Source organism: Buceros rhinoceros, unplaced genomic scaffold (assembly GCF_000710305.1).
Source record: "Buceros rhinoceros silvestris isolate BGI_N320 unplaced genomic scaffold, ASM71030v1 scaffold32903, whole genome shotgun sequence".
Classification (NCBI taxonomy): Eukaryota; Metazoa; Chordata; class Aves; order Bucerotiformes; family Bucerotidae; genus Buceros; species Buceros rhinoceros.
In genome coordinates, this window is record NW_010403645.1 from 19,901 (window position 1) to 39,597 (window position 19,697).

General features: G+C 40.2%; 1 protein-coding gene across 1 annotated transcript in view; it reads left to right on the forward strand.

Moving 5' to 3' along the window:
• LOC104490760 (dedicator of cytokinesis protein 2-like) overlaps positions 1-19,697 on the forward strand; it is a gene marked incomplete at its 5' end in the record, with an annotated part of 66,498 nt that overhangs the window by 18,982 nt on the left and 27,819 nt on the right. The window contains 4 exons of the mRNA XM_010133092.1: positions 8,464-8,564; positions 8,654-8,712; positions 9,632-9,780; positions 19,112-19,197. Coding sequence (XP_010131394.1) covers positions 8,464-8,564; positions 8,654-8,712; positions 9,632-9,780; positions 19,112-19,197 — 395 coding nt within the window. The remainder of the gene's footprint in view (positions 1-8,463; positions 8,565-8,653; positions 8,713-9,631; positions 9,781-19,111; positions 19,198-19,697) is intronic.

Here is a 19,697-nt window from a genome sequence, read left to right on the forward strand (position 1 = left end):
AAACTTAAAATGGTTTGTTAGTAGATATCCCTGCTGGAACCCCTCAAATCCCTGACACATTTATGGTGTAATGTCTCTTAGACTGTATCAATTTATTAATGAGCAATTTGTAACCTATCATTTCTGTGACGCTTCATCTTTTTGACTGCCAGTGTGTCAGTAATTTTTAAAGGAAATAACCTGGGTCTGGTGGACATTGGGATGTGCAGGCTGTCAAACCCACGTGTGCTGCTGTGTGAAGGCTGAGGGACTCTCAGCAAGGTTTGCACTCCTCTCTCCAGTGAGAGAGCAGCAGGCTACACCTGGAACTGCTGCTGCAGGTCAGGTTCTTGTGGCCGTTCTGTGCATTCCACGGTGTTACAAGCAACCAGTGACTTGGTAGTTCAGCATCGAACCTTGTAGTTCAAGGAAATGCATTAGTGTTGTTTGCTTTTCTATTCATGACTCGTCAAATATCTGGAGGCTTCGAGTAAGCTGAACGTTACAGGGAATCTGCAGAACTGTAGTACTCTTGTAGCTCTCAGAGAGCCTAAAAAGTGCGAGTCAGGGAGCTGCCTTTTCTTCCATGAATAAACACTGGCGTGTTATTTCTTTAGCATTCACTTCAAACTATTTGATAATAAACGTTGAAGTGCAATGAAAGCCTCAGTGGGGGAAAATTGGCAATGGTGGAAGCTCAAAGCTTCAAAGCAGTTTGGAATCTCTCTCCGTGTAGTTGTATTTCTATGTTTATTTGTATGCATATAGAAAAATTATGACTGGGGACAAACCCTTTGCTTTTGCTATTTGATTGGGGAGAAAATTTGCAAGTAGCATAACTTTCGATTTTGTGAAGAGTTACAGCCTGGTAACCGCAGGGCCAGTCGGACTCTAGTCAGCCCTCTGGAGCAAGGGCAGCCCACCATGTGCTCCGAGCTGCCAGCGCATCTCGATCAGTCCCCGAGTGCCCCAGGAGCTGCTGAGTGTGCAGGAGACGAAGCTGCAATATACAACTAAAATCAGTGGGCCAGGTATTGATTACAGTAAATCTAGAATATGCTTCCTGAAACCAGAGTTGAGGCAATCGCACACCGTGGAGTGCAGCTTAACCTCAACTCTTTACATTGGGCTCTTTTTTCTAATTCCAGAAAAAAATGTGCTTCTGCTGTTGCTGAACCTGACAGATCTTAGTGAGCTTGTTCAATGTGTTTTGCAAATCATATCCAGCAGTTTCACACAATATGCATAACAGCAGTTGTGCATCTACATCTCTATGCCTGTGTTACATAAGTAACTATGACAGATCTGAAAACTTAGTTATCACATATAGAGTGTCTGTGAAACAAATGGATTTTCATTAAAAAAAAAAAAGCATAAACCAAGAACTTTGTTCAAGGGTGAGTGGTTTAGTACGCAGCAGCCTTCAGGCACTGCATCTCCTCTTCGGGGTGTGTGTACTGTTGATTTCTGCTCTCAAAGCAAAAGGGATGAGTAAAGTTCAGATCGTTACTGAGCACGTACAGTGATAACAATGTCTCAAGTATTGGAAGATAAAACAGAGGCAACTATTTTAATATTCCTGGTTAAGGGTAATTTAATTAAGGTTGATTCAAACTATAGAAACAGAATATATTGGGATGGGGAAAATAGAGATATGTAGGGGTGAAGATGTAGAAAGAAAAGGTGTTACATCTTTAAGTTTTTTGTAAACGAGTGAATGATTTATGATGTTTGTAGGATGGCATTTTCAAATCTGATTATTAACAAATAGTAGAAGACAAGTCTTCATTTAAAAAAATAAATTAAAATTCAGTTTAAAGCCTATTGAAGTAGATCTGAGGATTTTCCACTTGGCTGAGTGATTATGTGACACTACACAGTGGACAACCTAACCAAACAAAACAAGTAGACTGTGAAAGTAATTGAGCAGCTAAAAAGGGTATTTTACATCTAGAAAAAAGCAATGGGGAAGTTTTTGCTACTCTGTTGAAAATTGTTAAATGGAGGAAAAAAGGTTCCTGGCCTTTTTTTTTTTTTTTTTTGTCCAAAAGAAGCAGAGTTGAGCAGCTAAAAAGGGTATTTTACATCTAGAAAAAAGCAATGGGGAAGTTTTTGCTACTCTGTTGAAAATTGTTAAATGGAGGAAAAAAGGTTCCTGGCCTTTTTTTTTTTTTTTTTTGATCCAAAGCAGAAGTGCCTTTTTTAGTTACATGCAATTCAGGCAGAAAGGAAAGAAGTGGCATGGTTTACGACCTGTGGAAGATGTGGTATATCTGATGAACAATGGTTATGATATTTAAGTTTAAAACTATGCATAAACTTTAAGCCAAGGTTCAGTGATGATGCTGTTATGTCCTTCAGTGGCAAGCACTGAATCTTTGCAGAGCCCAGCACTGCTGTACGGTTGAATATTGTGCTGTAGTATGTAATAAGCTGGGTTTGCTGAGTCCATTTAGGTGGATGCCTTTTGAAATCCCAGTGCACTGACACTGAGGTTGTCGTGGCAGTGCTGTGGCAGGAGGTGCCAGAACTGCTGCTTGGGGTGAGAATCATCATTCTTAGAGGTAGTTAAACAGTCATCTGATGGCTGAGATTGTACACCTGCTGGGTGAGGGGGGTGTTTTTCTTTGGGGCTCTTTGAGGTTTATGTGCAGAGCTTGCGCGCTGGGTGTATTCAGATATACGTCAGACACGCTCAGGAAACCAGCCCCAGTTCCAGACTGCATACAGCAGGTATTCTCCGACATCTTAAAACAGCAAAACCTGGAGCAACAAAGAAAGGACTAGTTGAGGGGCATATGCTATAGAATATATCAGCACTTTTGTGCTGGTAGGACAAAATTGTTAGCTCAAGGGCAATTAATGTTACAGGAGAGAAAGGAGAGAATTTTCATTAATTGATGGAGCAAAAATAAACCACAAAGTAAGAATGAACGAGAGCTCACAGTATTCATGGTACCTTAAGCTTGTGAATGCACGTAGCACAAGCAGGGAGAGAATCTTATGTAGTACGTTAACGTTCACTCTTCAGTACTGACAGTGAGCTGGAACGTGAAGTTTTATTACACAGACATCTGGAGTTGTGGTAGGACTTATTGGAATAGGTAAAAAACTCCAATGTTTAGCAGTTTATTTTCCATTCCTGTCTCTGTATTTGAACTATGTTGACTTGTGTTTGTGTTGTACATAAGCACAGTTCTGTATTGAGACAGATTGTGTAGAAAGGCAAAACGTTATCTGCATCCCTCAGGGGTAGCCCCCAGGGGGTTACATGAGGGTGAACGACCAGGGGATCGCTGGCTGTCCAGAAGTACCTTTGCCGCAAAGAGGATTTGTACACCCGTTTCTACTTTATACCGGAGAACAGCCAGCTAGCTGATTTGCCTCTTACTTGATTCACAAGGATTTTTAAAGCAGCAAGTATTGGGCACTGGTTCTATTTTCAAGCTGAATGCTCTCTGTCCTTATGGATATAGAGATGTAGCTGTGATATAAACAGGGAAGTTCAACTGTGAATTAATGTTTTCTTTGTTGTACAGAAATACAATAATTACATGACCTTTATATTTACCACACGTAGCCTAACATGTCAGCAGTTTCCTTATTTATATGAATGCAGAACTAGGAAGGAAGGTTTTATTTCTTTATTTTGCACCAGCAGAAATCCCTTTGCCAACTTGCAAGGCAGGGTTTTTTTTCCTCTTAATTGTATTTAATTTGAATGAACCATTAGCCAGGCTTCCATCAACAAAAACAGGAAGGTAATGTTTAATGTTTCCCTTCAAAGTTCCAGATGAATTTTCCGGTGTGCACGTTTACCATTATAGAACCTATTTAGACCTCGTGTGACAGGGTTTTGTTTGTGTTAGTAGCTGATGTCATTAGGTAGGTGTTACCTTTGCTGAGGAGAACAGCGTATTTTCTTTCTTGGTCCCTCTCAACTCGTGGCTCCGTCAGCCTTGACGTCACAAGCCTTGCTCTGTGCAGGAAGTGTTTCCATTCAGCGGCTGAGCACACCAGCAGCCGGACGCAGTCAGCCCCCACTGCCACCCCTGGTGCCACGGAGCTCACCAAAATGACTGGTTTGTGCAGCATTCCTCTGTTTCTGAGTGGAGGTGGCAGCTCCGCACACATTATGGGCAGGGAGGAGTGCACAAACAGAAACCGTTCTGTGTGGCCAGGCAAAGCTCTCACAGAGTTTCTCTTCTGGAGAGCACAGTGCTATGGATTCCTGTTCCTTCCTGCCCTTCCTCTCTGTTGGCAGTATTTTGGCAGGGCGTTAGGAGGGATTATATTTCTAATTCTGTCCTATGGTAATTATAATTTCGTATTAATCATCTATTTTCTGGCCACAGAATTTTATTATAAAAGGCATAGTCCACATTCTAATATAACACCAGTCTGATTTAGAAGAAAATGCTTTTTTTGTGTGTGTTTTTTCTTTCCTGCGTGCACAAGGCACCATGAATAACTCAGCAGTATTGAAATGGGGTTTAGCATCACAAACAGAACTGCACAACTTAATTTTTATTTTTAGAAATCCCAAAATCAAAAACTTAACTGCATTACAGTTATAGCAGTAAAAATGTGTACTATACTATGTAAAAATACACATATGATGGTGACAGACACTGCAGAAAACCTGGGGAAATGGCTGATTCAGTAGTTAGTAGAGAATGCAACCGTTAGAAAATCGAGCTAGCTGTAGTAATTATACTAGCAATATTAGACATGGTGTACCTTTATATATTATATATCATATTGTGCATTTGAAAATTACCGGACTTCAGAGCTGGGTCTTCCTAGAGTGATGCTCAACTGCAGATTTTTTTGGATTTTGGGCTCACTGCTCAGAACAGAAAGAAATACACGGGATATAAATTGTGAAAAAATTCCCATACGTGAATCTAATATTTACTGGATTTGGGAGTGCATTATTGCAGAGGTGTGGGATCTTTTCCAACATAGGAATGGTAGATGTCTGGAGTAGAAAATATTTGCAAGTTTGTTTTTTTTTTTAGTTGCATCATGAAGCAAGAAGCATATGACAAAAACAACAAGAGAATGGAATTATGACATGAAAATCTTTAAAGACTAAAAATGAATAAACCACACTTTTCTTGGTTTATATAATGTCTTTGTCTTTTCAAAGCTTCTGTAACCTTATTTTCATTAACCTAAAATTTTTCTACCTTTGTTCTGTCCTTTTGAAGTACATAGCCAATACAAAGTAATTGAGAGGTCCCAGAGGATTTTCATCATTCTGTACTTTGAGATGCTTAATATTCTCTCCTCCAACTCAAAGCAAACACTAGACCTGTCAGGAACCAGTCAGTGTGCCATAGGAATAAGCCCTAAATATTGTGCTTACCACTTCCTGAATTTATGAATGAGTCGTAACTGTGAGAATGGTGTTTGTTCAGATGGCGCTTAAACAGAATGCAATGTTTTCTTTAATTCAGTTTTGATGTTGATCAGTTGGTGAGTTATTCTGACTTTCAGCCTTCACATTCTGCTCACGCCTGTTTAGCAATTTGTATTTTTCTAGTGTGATATTCTACAAGATAAGGCAGAAGAATTTTTGTGAATGTTGGTTCAGAATTTTAAGACTGCACAACACAGCCATCTGTGATCTTTGACTGAATTTCAGTATCTGTGGTTGAGCTAATTAAGCGATTAATTTAAAACACAAGTTGCTATTTGTTTGTTTTAAATTGTTTGTGCTCAGAAGGCTCATGAAGATAGTAAAAAAAGATGTTTCTTTTAAATTATTGAGTTTTAACTGAGAAAGAAATGTGTTCCAGTATGTGAAAGGGAACAAAAGAACTGAGCAAAGACATCTATAGGGAAAACAATGGCTAAAAAGTGGGCATTAGTGCAAGAGAGGCGCGTTGGTTTCAGAGGTGTGTCTGGAGGAGGCAGCAGGGTTTACCTTCCGTAATTATCCTGAAAAATTACCCAGATCCCCTCTTTGTGAGGTGGCTTTAGCAATTTCTTACTAAATTGCTTCCACGTTTTCCAGTTTGGCAGCTGTCACGCCTCTTAGGGAGGAGGCACCTTGTGTTTTCTGGGGGAAAAAAATGGAACAAGAGATCGTCCTCTGTTAAGATCCCCTGGCCCTTCCCTGGAGAGGCCCTGGCAGATTCAAAGCCCTCCAGGCATGTGGCTCGCACCGTGCTTGCACTGTGCGGTCACCATGGCTAGAAGGGAAGTCACCAAGGCAGCCAGTGCTGTTCCCATCAGGTCCTGCATCTCAGCAGGAGTTTGCCGTGAAGAGGTGGCAACTGGTTACAGAGGGTCACTTCTCAGCTCCAGCTCTGTCTGCCCATGCTCTGTCCCCAGCTGAGAGCTCAGCACTGGGGTTCCTGGCGACAGACAGCAAAGTGGGAGCACCACACACACCGGAGTGGGCGAGCGCTGGTCGTCCTGGTCACTGGACTGCTTCACTCCAGCCCTGCCACATGCCACATAACTGGCCGTTCCAATGCAGAACAGCTTGGGATGTTTCTGTGGGCTTATGAGAAAGCAAACAGGTCTCATAAACATTTTTTTGTTTTTGCTTTGTAAGTGTGTTTCTATCAGCTTTTGCCTTTTTTCAGTTTGAGAGACTGCTTTGCCTCACAGGGTTTTACTGTTAGTTTTGGTACTTAAACCCTTGCAAGTCCGTAACTTGAATATGCTGTTGGAATGCAAAGGTTGATGTTTTTTCAGCCATCACAAGTACTCTGAGGGCAAAAGGACACTTACTTAAAAAATAAGGATATCGAGTCTTTAGGGTGTGTCTCTGTAAAGGTGGCATTGAACTTGGAGCTATCAAGTGAATAAATAGACCATTAGCTGGTAACAAGGCTTCCTTTTCCTGTCTATCATCTAGAACAATTGGAAAAATTTTCTGTGTTACTGGTATGCGAAGTACAGTCTCTGCACATCAGTATATACAGCTTCTCAAGGGAGGAAAACTCTGAATGGGTCAAATTAATCTTTTAAAACCATCTTTTGATAAAGGGGGAAAACAGGCCTTTCAGAGCTCTAATAACATTTATCCTGGGGGAAAAGGCTCTGAATTAGTGTGTACTAATAGTATACTGTACAAAATTAGATATGCACATCATATAAATATTTGTATTAAGGGGGAGAGAAAGCTGCTGCCTTACTAGTGCTCATCTTCAGGTGTAGTTTGTAATAAGGCTGTGTCTGGTTTGGGTTAATTCAGTGCCTCGCTGAATGGTGTAATATGTGAGGGGTTAATCACTGTCTCCAGTGAGATGCTGCTGGGCTCTGGGTGGCTGCACCAGGGCTTACTGCACTCCCCACTGTACGTCCGTACACGACCAGCCCTCCAAAGGGCTTCTAAATACACAAGTCTCTAAGGAGAGCTTTATGGGCCTTGAAGAGGGCAATAAATTAAATGCAGGATCTTCTTCACGTCATAGGAGGCCATTTCAGCTTTCTATGTACTATAGGTAACGCCTGTGTTTTCCTGTGTGGTTTTGTGTGTTGGTGTCTCTTTTTCCTGGTTGGTTGTGCACAAGAGGGTTTTCCAGGTTATAAGGGGCAGAGGTCACTTGAGTTTTTGATGAACTACTATATTTCCTGGGTATTTAGTGTGCGTTCCCAGCCTAGGGTTTATTTCAGCGTACAGAATGAAGAGCTCTGTAGCAGTGTCAGATGTTTTGATTCCATCCTTTACGTTACCACTGAATACGTTCACTGTAGCCTTTCTGCTGTCTCTCCGATTCCTCCCACACACACTTCTAGCTGCAGCTATGTTTTTAAAAGAAGTGTCTAAAGCCATTGCTGACTGCTTAGAAGCTTCTGAAAATAGTATTTACTTCCTTGTATTTGTGTTTGCTGGTGAAGTTTCTTTTTTCCCTTTCCACCTCTAGAAGTGCTTCAGTTTGACTGCCCGGAGAACAAGTCATTTGCTTTCAGAAAGAAAGGGTTGTGCACTGGAAATAAAAGGCGTTTTCTTCAAATGCCAGTACATGACTGCATGACTCGGTACTACTGGTAGTTATTTCATGTAGAGAGCTCTTATGGAAGTGTATTGGAACTTCACACCACTCGTTGTTGAATTAGCACCCAAAGAGAAGGCAGGGGAAGCCTTTTGAAGTAGTTCTCAAGTGCAGTGTAATTACGCTGGGTGCCCTCAGTTCTGATTGTGAAGATTCACTGGCATGTACTAGTTCTGTGAAGCTTCAGGGGGTAATGTGGTTAGCTAATGAATCTCGCATGAGTCTTTTTTTAGCAATATTTATTCAGCTGCTCTGTTATTAAGAGCAAATGGGTAGTAGTGGTTATTAAAATTCATCTTGCTTGCTCTTTTGCTAATTGCGTAATACTAACGATGTACATCTTTGCATAATATACAAATCTCATATTGCTGCATTGGTTGGGTTCATAAATTATTCAGTATTATGCATAGTTTAATATTGTTCCTGTTTTTCTCAAAACTATTATAATTTCCCTATATTCAATTTACAGCTGTGGAACAACTATTTTCACTTGGCCGTGGCTTTTATTACCCAGGACTCGCTACAGCTAGAAAAGTTTTCCCATGCAAAATACAACAAAATCCAGAACAAGTAAGTGAAAATGTGTGCTTTGGCTTATGTCTTTAACTTTGAAGTACAATTATGATAAAAAACCCTCTCATATTTCTTTTTTTTTCTAGATATGGAGATATGAGACGTTTAATTGGCTTTGCTATCCGTGACATGTGGTACAAACTTGGTGAGTAGGCTAATGAACTTAATTGCAACTGAATCCATAGCATATTGCTTGTTTCACTGAAAAATATCTGATGTGAAGTGTCTTGGGAAATATTTCTGCTATTTGAGCTTAACATGTTTTCTCTCCTGTGATTGAGCTTGGAACTGACATGAGATACTGCGTGACTGCTGCCTATTTTATACCTCTAAAAGAACTCACAACCTTCTCTCAGATTTCAAAGGTGGCTGAAATCAGATGTCAGAAACATTATTTTGCTGCAGTTGAGAACCAGATAAGTTTTCCTTGAGAAGGTTACTGCTCAGTCTGAACCTACAGTTCCAGAGATTAGTAGGCTCAGGTTTGGAATCTGTTTGGACTAAAATTCCAAGATGTTTTTACTTTTGTTGTACAACCATGTTCTGCTACTGCTCCTTTGAGAGTTCATAATAAAGGGAACAACAACGTATTGTTTTATGAAAATACACATTACAGAGGTTTTTTGAGATGTATAATGGAGACAGTTATGACGATACCTATGAGTATACTTTGAAATAAGAGCTGAATGTCGAATTAAGACAGTTAATTCTGAAAAGACCGCATTTCACCGGTTTATTAACAGAGAGAGGACAGGAAAAAAGGCTTTAGAACCATTCTGTCTGCCGGAGATCTCTTGAGCACATGCTGGTTTTGTGCCACCTCAGTGGAGTGCTGAGTGTGAGCTAATAGCATTTTTGTGAGGTCCTCGTTGTTCTGACTCAGCTACAATGCAGTCATTTAATCCAGGGAAACTGGTGTAATCTCTGTGTATCAGAAATGTGAGCGATGTGGAATCTTCTCAGCGCCGACAAGAGATCAGAAGCAGAGTATGAAAAATGGGAAGAACTTCATAACTACTCAATTTTCCTAAACGTTTCCCCCACAATTTGTATTTGTGTTTCAGGACAGAATAAAATTTGCTTTATTCCGGGGATGGTTGGACCCATCTTGGAAATGACTCTTATTCCAGAAGTTGAACTACGAAAGGCCACAATCCCAATTTTCTTTGACATGATGCTGTGTGAATATCAAAGGACAGGAGAATTCAAAAAGGTAATTAAAACTACTCTGCGTGGCAATTCATTAGAATGTCATGTGGTCACTATTTCTGGTACATATTCATTGTGTGGGCTTTTCTGCTTACCAAAAGTAAAATCTAAAACATCAAGAACAAAAGGAAGAGCTCTTGCGCTAGTGAGGGTCGGCTCTCCAGAGTACTTTAGCTGGTCTTAATGTAAAACATTCATCCAAATGACAACAATAAGGTGCTGGAATAGGGGTCCAGAGAGGTTGTGGGATCTTTATCAAAATGTTCAACATTTTACTGAAAAAGCTTCTGAGCAACAAGAGATGACACTGAAGTCAGCCCTCAGTTAAGTAGGAGACAATTAAATTACTCTAGGGGTCCTTTCTAATGTAAGTTTTTCGTGATACCCCTTCCTTGGGATAGATACTGATAAGCCAAAACTTCCCATTTTTAACGCAGAATGTTTGATGGAAGTAGCAGCAAATAGTTAATTATTTCAGATTTCTCAGTAAACTCATAACTTCTCTAAATATTTATTGCGAGAAAAATAAGCACTGACATTCCTAAAATGTTTTCTACAGTAAACCTAAAAGGAAAAGGATTTGTATATCACAAGCATTAAATATTTTTGATTGGTGGAATAGAAATAGGGATGGTGAGATCGGACATTTGGGAATTTAAATCTCCTGCCACTGCTTGTCTCCCTGGGCAGTGAGGATCTGTCCCTCTCCTTCCTAGCTGACTTCTCCATTCTCTGCAAGCTCTTTGGGCACAGGCTCATGTTGTTCTGTGTTTGCAAACTGCCTTTCACAGTACGTTTTGAATTGGAGATTCAACCTTTGTAGTTACACAAATAATTAATTCAGAACAGTCTGTGTAAGTGACAAACAAAAAGCTGTAGTTTTAGACATTCATAGGAAAATAAATATAAATATCTCCCTTGGACCCAGCTACGTTTAATGCCTTAGATGCGGGGCATTTCTGTGTCAGCTGAGTGTGGAACAAACCAGCAGATGGAATTTCCGTTTTGGTCTGTATTGCACAGCGCACAGCTTTTGGTTCAAGGCCAAGATTGAAACCCACTTTGCTTCTGTGCACCTGTTCCCTGCATGTCCTCATAGTCCTACACCTCCCTTCTTAAAAATGCTCTTCTCTTGGCTTACACTTCATCTCTTGGGAGAGATGCATAGGTCTGTATGGACCAAAAATCCAAAACCTCATCTCATACTGACTGATTAACAGGAGCAACAGCTGAGGAGCCTGGAGGATGCCAGAACCTTAAATCTCTTCTTAAACTAAGATAAATATGTTTCAGGTGATACTTTTTCAGTGCTGAGGACGATTGTCTTATTGCAGCTTAGAAATGAGAGGTAAATTTATCAGAAGGCACTGGAACTATTTCGTGGTTGAGCAGTAGAGTCTCGTTGTTTCTCAGATTCTAATGTTCTGCTTTAGAAATTGTGATTATTTACCAGTCAAGAATTGTGGGTTTTATTCTCTCCTTTCTTACGGATGAGGTAATTAAGATAAATTTCTTAAACTTGCACCTGCAAGTTTGGCAATTCTGACAAGTTTTTGAAAATACATGTTTTAAAGGAAAGGCATATGAAGATTTACTACTTAAAATTGTTTCCATCTTAATGAGAAAGGGCAAAGAATTAATATGAATAAAAATTTATTTGATACAGAAATACCTAAACTCTAGCTTTTGCTAGCAGACAATTTTCATACACTAATAGGCATTTAGTAGCATAAAGGATATTTTCTTTAAACTTTAGCATAAATTTTTGAGAATCATAACATGTTATTTCAAGAGTGCCTTGGGCACTCAGGAGCCTAGGTTGACATTCAGTTAAAACACAGTTTTGCTGATCTGTAGAAATAAATTATTTATATTTAATCTAATCTTCCCTAATGAGAGGGGGGAAATGGCACAGAGACATCTTTGTTAGCTGAGTCCGTACCGGTGCTGGAACTAGAGCTTGTCTGGTACCTGCTGCAGGATTTAATAGACTTGACCAAAAAGACTTGATTCCGTTACCTCGATGTGGTGCTGTGCTGAGAGCCGTGTGGCACCTCTCCATTCTGGGCGGACACACATGTCATGTCGGTGCTGGCTCAGGAGGCTGTGTCCTGCTTTTTCCATACACTACATGTGCAGTAAGGATACAAAGTTATGTAGATTTATAAATCAGGAATTTTATTTCATTTAGCTATTTCTAGGAAATCAACTAATCCTGGAGGAAAAAAATGTCCACCCCTGGTTACCTCAAGAATGACATACTATACATAGAGATTTGATGGCATGGAGTATGTAGGTAGATGCATGGCATAGTCAGGCACTTTCTTTGTGATCCTTCTGTTTGCTTTGCACATGTAACTTCCATTCACCCAGCAGGGATGTTATATGAGCTTGTAATTTTAACTTTAATTGAAGATGTAGGGAGGAAGCCATTAATATCTACTTACTTTAGCCATCAAGGCTCTGCCTATCATTAGCTCAGATCTAGCGATCTTGGGAAGGCAATTTATCCACTTTATGTTCAGTGTCTGTGGGTAGAATTAATCCTGCAAATATGTCCCCTTCTCCTTCAAATATAAAGTGAAGCTGGTTGTCTGCGTGTTGGACACAGGGTCCATGCATCCTCCAGGTGTTGATAACCCATCTCTCCTTGAAAGATCAGGTCGTGCATTTTATTAAGACTTCCCAAAGCAAGACATCATCAAACAGCCTGGTACTCTTTGTTCTAATTGATAATCTGAGGCCAAAAGCTAAAAAAGACTTAAAAAAAACCCCAAAACCAAAAAACCGTAAAAACACAAAATAAAACGAAAAAACCCACACCAAACTTAAGGGGAAAAAAAAAATAGCTCTTTGCAGAGTAAATGAAAATATCATGGAAATAAACATGGATTGAAGTTGCGTTAAGGATTTAACTTGGCTTAGGAAAGATTAAGTCCTCTGTGTTTATATTTTTGTTCAAATAAGTCATTCTGTTTGTGTTTGCTGTTTTCAGTTCAGTTTTTTTCATTGGTTCCACCAATTGCTGAAGCCATCTGGGGAAGTGTTCTATATTTACTTTCCTTCCTGACTGTTGTTGGACTGTGTCAGAAAATAGGGTATTCTTGGGTTTCCATAGGCTAGAGGGTGGGTGTTTATTCTTACTAAGCCTATTGGATTGTCCCCTCTTTCTGAGCTAACAGCTGCAGAAGAGTGGCTATAGGTGTTTGCAGCAAGCTCCTCTGCGTCTGTGGTTTCTAATTGCTGTAAATACCCATGTTTCTTATCCTCAATTTTGGAAATTTTATTATGCGTAAGGATTTCAGAAGGAAGCGAGTTAATCCTGTTAGCAGAAACCAAGTTTGTATGGCCTGGTGCTTCAGACAGATCCATGTAGGAGAATAGGAGATGTTTTGTGGTTGAGTACTGAAGTGTGTTCAGAGGTGTAGCAATTTCTTGGCTCTTTTAGATAAGCCATGTGGTTTTAAAGCCAAGTTGGTGCCAGTGAGAGCTAGGCACCTGCTGAAGTTAGAGAAGAAATACCCTTTCAGGGCTTAATTTTGGCTCAGACACATTAAAACTTTATTCTGTATTTCTGACAGCTTTTTATTTATTTAGTTCACGCAAGTGGCTTTTCTGCAGCTTGTTGAGAAACGGCAGGAAAGATGCTTAGGACTTACTTTGTTAAGATCCAGTGGCTGTGAAATTATTGCCTCTTAGAAGTAATCAATTCTCTACCTGCTGAATAAGTAGGAATCCTGGGAAGGATTTAAGAGGTGGCTGATTTTTAGCTGGCGCTTCACTTGCACTATATTCACAGATTTTTGTCTTACTGCAGTAAGTCCTCAGACTTCAGCTCTAGAAAATGTCTGGATTGCATGATTTTACTTAATATTGCCTTGTCCTGAAAATGCCGTGTACGCGTATTCCTCGTTACTAATACCCACATATAGGCTAATACACATACGACTGCACCTCGAAATTAATTCTGAGCCTTTGAACTTCTTTTTCAGCCTGGACCAAGCAGAGTAATTTCTTTTCTGTTTCTCAATAATGTGATGGTAGCTCTTTATTCTCTGGTATTGGTCTAGGATGTACTGTTCCACTGGCAATCTTTAATTTGTATTCTATTCACCGAGAAAGGGCTCATGTTGGAGCAGCAAAATCTGCAAGTAACAGGACAAAGGATTGTTCTGTATCACAGAATGTTGTTACTCTCAACAAACAAAAATTCCTTGTGATGTTTAAGAAAAAAATAAGGTTCCTTTCTATTTGACACTCCTATAAACAAGTAAGAAATAGTGCTAATGTACTAGTCCTTCCCTTCTGCTCAAATCAGAAAATGGGGTAGCTGTTTCTACTGAACAATTTATAGTTTTCTTGGAGAACATTATGGAAAGTAGTTTTTAAATGGAGACTCTGAGATCTGAAGTCATTAAGTATTTTGAGGAGCAGCATAGAGCCTCCTCAGTACACCGCAGAGATGAAACATTTGCTGCCAGCTTCTGTTGAAATACTGGCTGGCTACATGCTGCTCAGTCCTGCGGGAGTGAGCCTGGTGCTGCTTTTCCCATTTCTCATATGCATGCTACTCAGGCTTGCAGATTCACATTCAGCACTGACCCTTTATGTGTAGGTGTCTCACTGACAATAAAGAGCAACTTATTTTCTCCATTTTCGCCTTCATCCAGGCAGCAGAATATTTTAACCATTCTATGCCCATTTAAAACAGTTCTATTTATGTTTTCATGAACATTACTTTCCTACTCAGTCATCTCAAAATAATGTGGAACCTGGTGCTGAGCTGGGGAAGTCACCTGTCTCTGCCGTTGTGTTGTGTGTACACAACTTGTATCCGAGTTCTTGTATGTCACATTGATCCCCCCTGAGGCGTTCAGGTATTTCTAGTTGAAGCATATCTGGCTGGTGCTGCGTGATGATGGTATGAACAGTGTTGGTTTCACACCTTTACAGCACTGGTTGTGTTCTTTTGACTTGCTCTGAGACATATGAAGTGGTTGAAATTGTTCCTTTCTCCCTGCCCCTCCTAGAGAAGAGTGGAGTGTATCTCTGTCACCTAATTGTGCACCTAGCTGCTTGGGGTTTGAGCGGTGTGTGTAGAAGTCAGGCCACTCAAAACACTGTTTCAAAGCTTGAAAGAAGCACCAGCTCACCTCAGTGTTCTGTGTATAGAGCAGTTGGCAGCATTGGGGTGCCCCCAAAGATGGGGCGTTGGCTGCCTGCCTTCCTGCTGCCTCTGACGGGCATTGGCTCAGTAACCCTGCAGGTTCTGCTGGCTCAGTGTGGAATTGTTCTGTTGCCAAGAGAAGGTGAATCCTGACACATTCTGCAGTGACCGGGCAGCGAGCTTGGAACAGCTGTCACATGGATTTTTTTTCTTTTTTTTTTTTTTTTTTTAGGTTGGTCTCTGAGATACAGCTAAGGATGTTTAAATAGAGATTTTTACATGCAGCTTATAAATGTGTTTCTCTATGAAGCTGTATCAACATTACTGTACTAGGTTGGTCTCTGAGATACAGCTAAGGATGTTTAAATAGAGATTTTTACATGCAGCTTATAAATGTGTTTCTCTATGAAGCTGTATCAACATTACTGTACTTATTGATTTTAGGGGCAAAATCATTTGATTGGCTGTTATTCTGGAATATCTTTGATCTTCGACATTTGATGGTCCTGTTTAGCTGAATCTTAGGACAAAAATGAAGGATATCAAATATTCAGGAGAAAATTCAGGAATTCTTGACCTTCGTTTTAGTCATGACGTACTTCAAGGAAGTACATGTAGTAGCATGTTTTCAGTGAGGATGTCATGTTCTCTGCCACTGAAGGAATTGTCTCTTCTGAAACCTAAGTCTGAACATATGTATGACCTGCTTGATGTTTGAAGGGGAGTAACTATTTTCTTATATGTAGCCCTGGGCTTGGCTTCTTCACTTCAGGGCTGAAGTTTTTGATGACGATATATTTAACAAAGGAAAGATACCTTGCATTGCAGTTATCCGGTAATACCTCCTGTAAAATACTACAGTAATTCTTTGTACCATGAAAGGCTTCCAGTTTTCTGATGCAGTGGTCTGGATCCCAGTCTGCCAAAGCTAACAGAAACACTCCAGGGAAGAACCAGGATTACTCATATACTGAAAACAGTGTGGAAGAAAAACATGGAAATTTGCTGTTAGTACTGCAGTGAATTCTGTCATATTTACAGGGCTTTTAATAAGTGTATCTGTGCAAACAACAGAGCTGTATTTCAGGGAGGATCTCCTAGTTTTCTAATGCCTTCTCTGTGTCTCCTGGGGTTTTGATGGCTTGTCTAGAACATTGGGGTAGATCTTTCACACCTCTTCTTGAAAGCACTACACCAGGGTCTCTTCTATCTGAAGGCAGGTCTTACTAGGACACAAATTTTTCTTTAGCTCCTGGAAAAGTACCTTTTAGACTTGCTTCCTGCTTTTCTCAAATGTCTTCTTATCTGCACTTATCTGTCGTCTTCTCCATAGTCTTCTGCACGCTTCTCAGCAGCATGGGTGCTTACTCGCAGAGCTCGAGCAATCTTTCAGGTTTAGCATGGCTCTAGTTGACTGGAACAGACACAAACATCAGCCTTTCCTCTCTGCTCCCTCACTGTGCTGTATGTAACAATAGGAAATGTTCCGCATATGTGAGTATATACTTATATAGATGTAGGTGAATATAAATTTTGCCACACCTGAGTAATCTATTCATATGATATTCAAAGATTTTAGTACCTATCTTGAGGTGAAGGATTGAGACACGTTGTGACTGCATAAAAAGGACACTGACAGCCACATTGAAAAGTTTAACAGTGTTGGCATTAAAAATATGTAATTTTCTGACTGTGCAGATTCTTCATAGATCTCTATCATGATGTTGTCTCATATGACGGTACCTGAACATGATACCGTTAGCTGGACGAGATGACTACAGCTGCAGCAAGACTTTGAGATTCATGTGTCACACCTCTTCCAGAGGGCAATCCAGATTAGTGAAGGTCTGTCCAGTCTCTCAGCAGTGCTCAAAGCCCAGGCTGTGAATCAAGCTGCCGAGTCTTGGAATGCTTCTATAAATCCTAGCCTTTTCATATAACAAGCCAAAAAGCGATTTCGAAGAGTGAAGAATCAAACGATCAGACAAGAGGCTTAGAAGCAATGGAAGTGTTCAGTAAGGACTAAGCACAATAAAAACAACTGACTGGCTTTGGTAGCCCACTGCAGTTACAGCCAGAGACACGTAAATAAAAGAATGGCTCTACCTTGAAGGGGATCTCCTGGCATTCTTATATTCGTGCTGAGTTTCTAACCTGCAGGTGCAAAAGGATACCTGCCTCTTCACAACAGAGCATTTGAAGCTTGGGAAGAATTATACTAACAAGCTGGCTGCTTTTTAGTGTGGAGTTTTTTTAAAGAACTTAAAACCTGCAGCATTTTTAATATTAACATTTATTTCTGCTATGCTTATTGAATTAAATTATTTTCCACCATGCAATATATTTATATGACATTAATTTTAAGTAGTTTTCTGTTTTCCAACAGTTGATACATCAGGTTATTTTAAAACACGGGTTTTTTAATGCTTTTTTTGTTTGTTTCAGATCATGTCTGAAGGAATACAGTAGGCTGGTACACCCAGTAATTTGGTTTAAAATGCCTAGGTCTGCACTGGACAACATTAATGGGGGTATATTTTCCTTGGAACCCTCTCCCAGTACATTTCCAACTGCATTAAGTTACTTAAAAAAGAAAAATTCACTGGTATTGTTCATTTTATGTTGAGGAAGAAAACCCACCAAAAAAACCAACTCATCTTTTGTATTTCTGTTACGATACATAAACATCAACTATATGAGGGCATTTTTTGAACATGCAAACCTTAATGCTTTCAGGCGCTCAGAAGCGGGGGACAACACACCCAGCCTAATCACAGGCGTGTGCTATAGTTTCCACGCGTTTAATTTCCTGGACCTAAATGCAGTTTGCAATAATACACAGTAAAAGCATTGCAAGCTAGTTAAAATTTCTAACCAAAACATGTGGGATTGGATTAGCCCTTTCGACGTGATGAAGCAGTGTTCTGTGTTTAATGCAGTGCAAAGGCTCTGAAGGACAGGTTGTTGTATATTTGTATGGCAGTAACACAACAACAGTTCAAGAGGCTTCCCAGAACGAAGGGATGATCCTGCAAAGGGCTGCCTGAGAACATCGTCCAACCCGTACCTCCATTGCCTTCAGAGGTAACGGTGTGCTAACGGTGTGTTACCTAGAACTGTTCCAGAGGTGTTGCCGGAGTTTATTACACTTCAAAGGGGTCCCATCGCCAGTTCGCGAGCATATCTTTAACGCCAATTTCGCAGCTTAGCAGTAGTTTCCCAGAAAACTTTTTCTTTCCCTGTGTAACAAACTTTGAAAACAGGCTTTGTCGTTTCCTGGATGTTGTGAGCTGTTGTTCCCTTGCTTAAAACTCCCTGAAGAGTACCTGAGAGATTGTTACAGGATGTAACAGGAATGGCAGGTAAATGATATAGTCAACGTCTTCAGACACCCTCGTTCAAGAAATCCGTTATGTGAATGATGGAGGCCAGCAGTGAGGTTGAAGTTTCAGGGCATCTCCCCTGACTGGGATGGAACGGTTCTCTGGAAGCTAAGTTTGGGATAAAAGGAAACCTGGAAGCCTGGAGTTTTAAGAGTTGGCTGATGAGTGATAGATAAGGTCACAAGGTGTGACCACTGCAGAAATATTAACAGGTTTTCTCTCTTTTTATGCATACCAGCTGCACAGATTCTATTTCAATTCAGACAGGGGAAAAGGGGACTTTTTGACCTTACAAGAAGAGAAATAAGGCTGCTGATGGCTCCAAATGAAATAATATCATAACTGTAAACTAAGATTGAAGAAATGATGTCGTGGAGGGGCAAGAACTGAGCTGAACTGCAAAAATAGCTTGTTTGCTGTCTTTGTCTATATGCTGCTGTGTCCTGGTTAGGACCTAGATAGACCTAATAAATAGCAGGTAAATGAGGTATTGTATGCTGCAGGGTGGTTCCTTTTTATCCTGGTGAAAGTGATTCTACTTACTTTGAAATCTGCATTTCAAATTAGAGACATTTTATGAACACCTACAATACAGACACTGCAAGCCTGTTTCCTCAGATTATTTTATCAGTTTGTGCTACGAAACAGGTGCCTGGAGACAGTCACTTGTGCACTATTTAACTGGAAAATGTGACAGAACTATACAAAGACATTCATTCGATGCCATATTGAAATGTGTTTGACCTGTGGATAGCTGCTTAGTTTTGATTTTTTTTCTTTATCAGTTTGAGAATGAAATCATTTTGAAGTTGGACCATGAGGTGGAAGGAGGACGAGGTGATGAACACTACATGCAGTTGTTAGAGTCCATGTAAGTAGTGCATGAGAATAGATGCATTAGGGTGTGGTTTTTATCTTGCTGTTCCCACTTCTCAAGTTGTAATCTCATTTAAGAATAAAATAGGTTCTTAGCAGCTTTTTTAGTGAAAGGACTGGAAAGCGCATACTGTGTCAGTAAAGTCTGCTGTGTTAGTTTAATTTCTACCCTATGAGGAGGCAGAAAAAATACAGAGAGGCAGACCTGAAAAGAAGTGCAAGTACAGAAGTACAGACACTTTTTAAGCAATACAAAACCGTTCTTTGAAACTGATCTGCTGACAAGGACAGACGTTTTCGAACTGTCTCTTCTGAACACACACTGACTATGTAAACTGAGAACAATACCTAATTCTTGAACGTTTACTGTTCGGCTTAGGATAGGTGAGGGAGAGCTGTTCAGACCAGCTCTTGGTGTGACCCAACCCAGGCTTGCGAGTGCCTAGTGCCCGTAGTCACCTGCTGCAAAGCCAAGACCGTGGTGCTGCCTGAACC